Here is an 8848-nt window from a genome sequence, read left to right on the forward strand (position 1 = left end):
TATTAAAATGTCTAGATTGTTTGTTAGGCAGACTGTTACTGTTACTACTGTCATGATTTCTGTAAAGACTGACAACTTTTAAAAAAGAAGTATTTCCCAACAATAAGCAGAAATAAACAAAGGGCAAGATATCATGTTTTAAGACTTTTGCGTTATAAATAAGCTAAACTCAGTATAGGCTAAGCATTAGACTGAAATATTAATTCCTTCTCATTTTTTGTGACAAAAACATTCTTTCATATTGACTATTTAACATAACCAAAATATTCAATACTTACTTTGAAACAAACTTCTGACAGATATGTGACGTTTACCATGAAGTTCCAAGTTGCTCCCAGCTTTCCAGCAGGCCCATTTCTCCCTACCATGCCAGATCAAATCTTTGTGGTTTTTGAAAATCATTCCTCTCAGCCTGAGTATTCCAGAACTGTTGTTCCATTAGCAAAGACCATCTTATTCCTCTTAAATCTCCACAATTCTCATCTGTTTTGTCCATCTGCTTTTGAACAGAAAACCTTACTTTCCAAACATTCTGCTTAGTTGTTAACATAAAAAAGAATTTACCCTGCTATTCACATTAAATGCTGCTCCTGCTTTAGGCAGTTGACTCCTTTGTTTCTCTCTGTAGCTACCACTTCTCCAAACCTGTCCCACTCTTAGTGTCAAGGTGTCAAAACTGTCACTTCATTTTCAGTAGGCTTTGCTTTGGGTTTCTTTCCCACATGACAAGCAGATTACAAGGGCCTGTCCCCAGGCAGGAGTTTAGTGTTTTCCACATACCACCTATCCAGTATGTTCTGTCTGAGCCTAAATTAGGGGTGATATTTTGAAACATAATCATCACATAGTGTTCAGTGTTCGTGATACTATGTAGCCTTTAGTTCACCAGCATTAATACGGTTTCTCCAGAATGTACATTCTTCTCTTAAATCATGATAAGCAAGGGACAAGCAGGACTATTAGTCCTTTTGGAATAGAGAATAATCCTTTCTGAAATGCCGTGTGAGAGCTGCCTGAATCAATGTTGTCTCACTGCAGATCAGACTGTGGAAAGGAACCTGTTGGTTTCAGGGAAACTGGTAAAGTAGTTGAGATTGAGATCAACTTGGTTGTAGCCACTGAATAGGTTCCGCACGTTCGTAATCCTCCTATGTATGCCTGTACACATTATGTTTAATTGTACACTGTTGCCTTATAATGTATTTTAACAGCACTCTACAGAATTACAAACGTTTTCATTCTAGAAAGCTGCACTATGTATGAATGGCAGGACACAAGGAAGTTCAGAGGAACAGAGGGATTTTGGGATGCTTGTCCACAAATACCTGAAGGTGGCTGGTTAGTAGAGTAGTTAAGAAGGCATACACAAAACTTGCTTTTATTAGGCAAGGCATAAATTATAAGAGCAGGGGTAGTTATGTTGGAGCTGTACTTTGGCTAGGTCACAGCTAGAGGAGTACTGTGTGCAGGTCTCCACACTATAGGAAGGATGTGATTTCACTGAAGGCTGTGCAGAAGATATTAACCAGGATGTTGCCTGGAATGGAGCATCTCAGCAATGAAGGGAGGCTGGATAAGCTCAGTTGTTTTCTTTGAAGCAGAGAGGGGGTCCTGATAGAAGTATATAGGATTATGAGGGGCATGGACAGGGTGAATAGAAGGCTGCTGTTTCCCATAGATGAATGGATCAATAATAAGGGGACATAATTTTAAGGTGGAAGGCAGGAAATTTACAGGGGATTTAAGGAAAAGCTTTTTCACCCAGAGGGTGGTACAGGTCTGGAATTCACTGCCTGGGAGGACAGTTGAGGCAGCAAACTTCACAATGTTGAAAAAATACTTCAATGAGCACTTTAAGTGATACAATACTCAAGGCAATGGGCCTAATGTGGGGAAGTGGAACTGTGTAGATTTAGTGCAGCTTTGACAGTACAGTCTTGATGGACCAAAAAGGGCCTCTTCTGTAGTGTTTGCTTCTATGAATATGTGCCAACTCTATGCTGCATAAACCTTTCTACTGCTCAGTAATATCCTATGGTCTCATTACAATCTTTGAGTGTCAAGAGAAGAATACAATCAGTCCCTCTTCAAAATTTCCCAAATGCACAACAATGAACATGTTTCATCACCACAATTAATATTATTGAAATGCCAATTTGTTTGTTTCTTGACCCAAGGGAAAGATCAAGGACCAAAAGCCAGGCAACTTACAGATATGAAGTAGTCACATTATATATATTTGCATATTTTGTAGCAAGTGACTTGATGGCTGTGGTCTTCTACTGTCACTGGCTGAAGTACGTTCTTTACTACTTCACCTGCTGCACTGCAATAGTCTGTTCAGCGCAAGTTGGTATTTGTCTTGAAGACACAGTCCAACCTGTGGCCACTGAGAATAACTTGATTTTACTTCCATAGGTTAAAGGTTATCACATTTCTTAATTGAGGGGTTCCTTTTCATATGGATTAGTGATCATGGACCTTGAAACTGGATGATAATTCCATATAATACTCAAATTATAAAAGTGCTGCATGTAACGAATGGTCTGTTCTTTTTCCAAATGGTCAAATGTTTTGATGTCTTGAGGATTATTTCACTGATCTGGACAGTAAAGACTTAAATGAGAATATTAACATATGTTTCATGGGCTACAAAAAAAAATCAATTGTGTTTATTACCAAAAGCTATTAGACATTGCTGAAGTGTGATGTTGATAATAGGTGATGAGATTTATCCAGAGCCTAGACTGAAATGAAATAGGCTGGAAAGGCCAATCGGATATATTTCAAGAGAAAAGAGGAGTATGACAAGAATGTATACTGACACTAAGATGATTCAATCTATATATAGAAAAACTATTCATAGAATTGATTGCACTTAAAGGGGTAAAAATTGGAGGCAAGAACATTACAAACTGGTGTTACCCTGATGACATGGTGCCACTTGCAGAATCAAAAGTAAATTTTCAAGATATTGTCAATCAGTAAAATCTAAAAGTGTAAAAATGGTTTAAGAACAAACATGCAAAAGACAGAAACAATGGTATTTATGAGGAATACATGAGCAGAAACTGAAGATTGAAGTGGATAGTGTCACACAGGAAAAAGGAGATAAGTCTGTCAATTCAGGACAAATGATAACAAAAGATAGTTGTTTTGATGCCATGTTAGAAGAAAAGTAGGAATAGCCAAAAGTAATTTTGCAAAGCTGAAGGATCATTCATAAAAAGAAAACTCAAACTTCAAACAAGGAAATTACTCATACTCTGCCACTTTCCTGTACATTGCTGAAACCTGGACAAGAAGGAAAGAGTTGTGGGAGAAAATAAGGCCTTTGAAATATGAATGCTAAGACGTCTGCCAAAAATCTCATTTGCATGTTAATTAGATCCCAAGTCAGATGGCGAAGTATGAAACTAAACAGAAGTCCATTTTTTGACTGTCAGATTATTTACAGAATGTAGGATTATGTATGCCTAACATCTGCCTACCAAAACCCCAAAAGTCTTTATTCTCCTTGAAAACATAAAATGTAGTCAGATAAAGAAACAATCAACCCACTGGGAAATGATACTGTAACATTATTGTAACAAACGGAAAAATCAAGTAAAATTATCCAATTAAAATGATGCTTTGATGGGTCTGTCAGTGATGATGCACTCCATGTTCTCAAACCAGCTCAGTCTTTCTTTCATATTGTTTTGATTGAATAAACTAAACAAAGTAATTGACACCTCTTGAACAGCAATGCAATAAAATTCAAAATGCAGGCTCATGTGTCATGGTGGTAGTGTTCCCACCTCTGAGCCAGGAGTCCTGAGTTTAACTATAGGAGCAGGCAGGTGGGACTTGTTTAGTTTGGTATTATGTTCTGTATGGACTGATTGGACCGAAGGATCTGTTTCCATGCTGAATGATTCTATGATTCTAGGATTCTAAGTCTGCTTGTCACATCAGAATAGCAACCCGTTCTAGACAAAACATTTGCGTCTGATCTCAATATGTCTCAAAAGGTTGATGTCTGGAAAGAAATAGCAAGAACTGCAGATGCTGGAGTTAGACACAATACAGTGTGGAGCTGGAGGAACACAGCAGGCCAGGCAGTTTTGGGTCGGGACCTTTCTGAAGACTCCACACTGTATTGTCTGGAAAGAAACTTGTGTTTTACCTGCAAAGTGAGTCAATTCCCAACTTAAAACTCCTGTACCTTCATCAGTAATTATGCTGCATTTGAACTCTCATGATAAGGACCACAGTGCACAGTCAACTGAAAAAAACCCTCCACTGGATAGCACTTTCTAATCCACCTAAACTAGTTGTAACATCTTTGATCTTAAGTAATTTGCAGTTTTTAATAATGCCCTTTCTTCTCCTTGCCTTCCTTGGAAGCACGTATGTATGAATGTATCACCCCCGATCCAAACCATTTTCCTGGTTTTGAATGCAGTAATGAACTCTACTATGTTTTAACTCTTTTGTCCACTAAAAGCTGGATTGTTACCCACACCAGACTCTCAACTTCAGTTTCCACCCTGCCCGAACTTCAGAGTAAATGACCGAATCAGCCACATCTACCCCATGCTGGAAATACTAAGTTATTGTTTATTATTTTGAGAACAAATGCTATTACATGTGTATTACACCCATGATTTTAAATTTTGCAGATGTCATTTGCCTGAGTTTGTCCTCGATTTTGGCTTTGTAATCCTCAGCACTGTCAAGGTACATGTTGTGAAGATTACGAACACAAGCTGTTTGCCAGTATCGTTTTACACTGACCGGCATGCTCTTAAACATACAGGTAAGGCAGCTGTTATGCTTGGAGAGGTCATGGTTCACAGCTAACTATGCATTTGATGTGCAGAAAATACAGTCTAAATTTTAAACTTTTTTTCCACACAATTTATACATGGTGAAATTATTAAAGTGCTGTTATGGAAATGGAATATTTATTCATTAGTTCCTGTGGCTGTATACACAGTGGTACATAAAAGCCTGAGGGTACCTGGGAACTTTATTTGCAATATGCCACAAAATTATATTCAATGTGAATGAATGGAAGCATCTTCCTTCAATTTGAGTCATATCATACACTGTTTCCAACATTTAACAGCCTCTCACATTAGTCTTTTTGTGTTTTGCTTCTTTTTTCCTACCCAGAAATGCACTGATCATTCTTTGCATGACTTTCCGATATCAGCCCCAGATATGACATACATTCAAATTTATGAATGAGGAATAAGAGTAAATCAATCAACCCTTCATGCCTGCTCCACCATTCAGTAAGAACCACACCTTCTTAAACTTGCACAGCTGAATACATCGAGCTGTAGGGATGCCTCTCCCTCAGCACCAATCCACTAAATAGAATCAACTACTTACAGATTATTTGCTGATTGATTTATTCTGGTTGTTACCATGATTTTACAAATGTTTGCTGGTTACCATAGTTCTTCCAAGTCTCAAAAAATAACATCATGGAATGTGATGAAAGACAGTCGCTGAGTTCAAGTCTGTTGCACAAACATGTGGTTTCCAAAAATGGATACACTTGTAGTTATTAATAAGCATGACAGAGAGTGAACAGGGGTCACAGAGCAAAACAAGCTGCTGGAAGAGGGATGAGGAAATGGGGAAGAAAGCTTCTTACCAGCAGACTGTACCCATCAAGAATTTTCTGGGAGCTGTTCACCAACCTGAATTTGGCAAAAAGCAATGATGTTTATATTTCATATAACAAGGTGTAGAGCTGGATGAACACAGCAGGCCAAGCAGCATCAGAGGAGCAGGAAAGCCAACGCCTCGGGTCTAGCCCCTGTGTTCATCCAGCTCTAACACCTTGTTATATCAGATTCTCCAGCATCGGCAGTTCCTATGATGTCTATATTTCACTATGGATTACCTCACTGAAACCTACCAATTGCAACTGTACAACTGTAACCTCAAGAGTAGGAACACACTGCCAGTAGCTGTAAAGGTGACTGGGGAAGTGAAATGGATGTGGCTAATCATTAAGGATATGCTCGGATCAAACAGATATGCTCAATCATTAGGTTACGGAGTGTGGTTGTGTGCAATTCTGCTGCTGATGATGATGGCACACTGTGCTGCATTGGATATTCTGTTTTGAACTGTTACATCCATTCTGAATCTATCCTACTTAGCACTGTGGTGTTGCCAAACAATTTGAAGGAGTGTGTGCTCAATGTGAAACAGTACTTTGTCCCCATAAGCTATGGTGTGGTGGCTATTTAATCAATATTGTATTGGATAGTAATATCTGACATAAATTGTTGAGGATAAGGTCAATTAGCGTTTCATTTCTGTAAAGAGAAACAAAGAATTGTGGATGCTGGAGATGTGAAACAAAGGCAGGAAGTGCTGGAGAAACTCAACAGATCTGACAGCATCCGTAGGAAGTAAATCAGAGTTACTGTTTCAAATACCATGACCCTTCTCTCTCTCTGTGTGTGTGTGTGTGTGTGTGTGTGTGTGTGTGTGTGTGTGTGAGAGAGACACAGAAAGACAAAGAGAGAGCAGCAAATATAGCAGACTAGATTGAATGAAGTGTAGGTAAGTTGCTAAGTTGCTGCTTTCACCTAGAAGATGTTATAAAAATGTCATAGAGTTAAACAGCATAGGAACAGGCCTTTTGGCCCACTATGCCTATGTTAACCAACAAGTACTAGACTATATCACCCCCATTTACCTGCTCCTAGCCAATTGCCCTCTATGCCCTGGCATTTTAAGTGCTCATCTAGATACTTCATAAATGTTGCAACAGTACCTTCCTCCACCACCCTCTCAGGCGGCATGTTCCATGTTACCACCACCCTCTGGGTTAATTTATTTTTCCTTCGATCTCCTCTAAACCACTTACTCCTCACCTTAAACCTCTGGTCTTACACATGTCTGCCATGAGGAAGAGACTCTCATGATCTACTCTTTTTGTGCCTCTCATAACTTTGTATACCTCAATCACAGGCCCTGTCAGCCTCCTCTGTTTCAAGGAAAACAAGCCCAGCCTATCGATCTCTCTCCATTACTGAGACTTTTCATCCCAGGCAACTTCCTGCTGAATCGCCTCTGCACCCTCCCCAGTGCTTTTTTGCTGAGAGTCATGAATCACCTCCTTGAATGTCTGCCACAGCTTGCTTACTGTCATTCCTGCTAATCTCTCTGCCCAGTTCACTTTAACCCAATTGTTTCCAACCCAAGTTTCTCACTCTTGAACTGAGAATTAAACTCTTATCATGTTAAAACCACTAGGGATATTTTACTCAGAGGTCATTTATTAAACTTGCCTCATTACCCATTACTTAGATCCAATACCTCTTCCCTGGTTAGTTCCATGACATAGTGCTCTTGGAAACTTTCCCTACTTTAAATGAATTTACTGTCGTAACTACCCTTTCCAATCTGCTTAACCAAATCAACTCAAAGATTAGAGTCAGTCATAATTATTGCCATTTTTAAAAAATGCTCCTATTATATGTCAATGTATAGCCTTTCACACAGATTGGCTACTGTTTGGGAGTCTATGCACTACTTCTACCAATCTCTTCTTTTGTTTGCTGTTTTTCACCACTGCCCGAATGGACTCTACATCATCCAAGCCTAGACCACAATTGTCCTCATGTCATTTAACAGTGCTACACCACCACCATTTCCATCTTTCCTGTCTCTCCAAAAGGTCAAATATCCCTGAATGTTAAGTTTTCAGTTTTGATTTCCTTGTAACCATGTTCCCATAATGGCTATGAGATCACATTCATTTACTTGATTTTTGTGTTTGATTCATCTACTTTATTCTGGAAACTTTGTGCATTAAGATACAAAGTCTTTAAGTTTGTTCTATTATTAAATTTCCCTACACTTTTATGGTTCCTTGGTACAATATGACATTCATACATTCTATTCTTTTCTTTTATTTTCAGGTAGCAATCAACTCCATCACTAACCTGCAAACTTACCTTCTCCTTTATCTTTCATTTCATAATTGTTCCTGCAACTGGAACCCCTCTGCCTCAACGATTTAGTTTAAAGCCCTATCTACTGTCCTACTTACGCAATTCGCCAGAACTCTGGTCTTAGCATAATGCCCATGTCCTGTGAATTTAAACCTATTTCACCCATGCCAATCTTTGAACCAAGTATTTACCTCTTTAATCTTGTTGACCCTGTGCCAATTAGCTTGTAGGTCAGGTTGTAATCCAGAGATAATCTTATTGATTCTGCTTTTTAATTTAGCACCTAGCTGCTCATATTCCTTCAGCAGAATCTCTTTTAGCTTTCTGCTTATATTATTGGCAGCTATGTGGACCATGACAATGGGATCTTTCCCCTCCTACCTTCTACCATGCAATTGCATGGAAAGGTGCCAATGGGGTGTGGAGAGGTGTTTGGAGTGGAGAGCAGTGGACCAGGGTATCCTGGAGGGAACAGTCCCTACGGAATGCTGACAAGGAGGGTAGGGGAATAGGTATCTGGTGGCATGCTGGTGGATGTGGCGGAAATGGTATCTGGGGCCAAGGGTTACATCTTCTGCAATTCCGTGGGAAGTTGTCATGGGGCTATGGGGAGGTCTGGGAGTGGAGTAGGAGTAGACCAAGGTCTCCCAGAGGGAATGGTCCCTGCAGAATGTTGACAAGGAAAGGGAATATGTATCTGTTGATGACATCCAACTGGATGGAGGAAATCGAATCAGAGATAGTAGGAACTGCAGATGCTGGAGAATCCGAGACAACAAGGTGCAGGGCTGGATGAACACAGCAGGCCAAGCAGCATCATAGGAGCAGAGAGGCTGACGTTTCGGGCCTAGACCCTTCTTCTGATGAAGGGTCTAGGC

General features: G+C 39.6%; 1 protein-coding gene across 1 annotated transcript in view; it reads left to right on the forward strand.

The window, feature by feature from the left end:
* hydin (HYDIN axonemal central pair apparatus protein) overlaps positions 1-8848 on the forward strand; it is a 677137-nt gene that overhangs the window by 416400 nt on the left and 251889 nt on the right. Inside the window, exon 34 of the mRNA XM_048605579.1 lies at positions 4665-4801. Within this exon, the coding sequence (XP_048461536.1) occupies positions 4665-4801 (137 nt within the window). The remainder of the gene's footprint in view (positions 1-4664; positions 4802-8848) is intronic.

The sequence above is a fragment of the Rhincodon typus genome, chromosome 15 (assembly GCF_021869965.1).
Source record: "Rhincodon typus isolate 14 chromosome 15, sRhiTyp1.1, whole genome shotgun sequence".
Classification (NCBI taxonomy): domain Eukaryota; kingdom Metazoa; phylum Chordata; class Chondrichthyes; order Orectolobiformes; family Rhincodontidae; genus Rhincodon; species Rhincodon typus.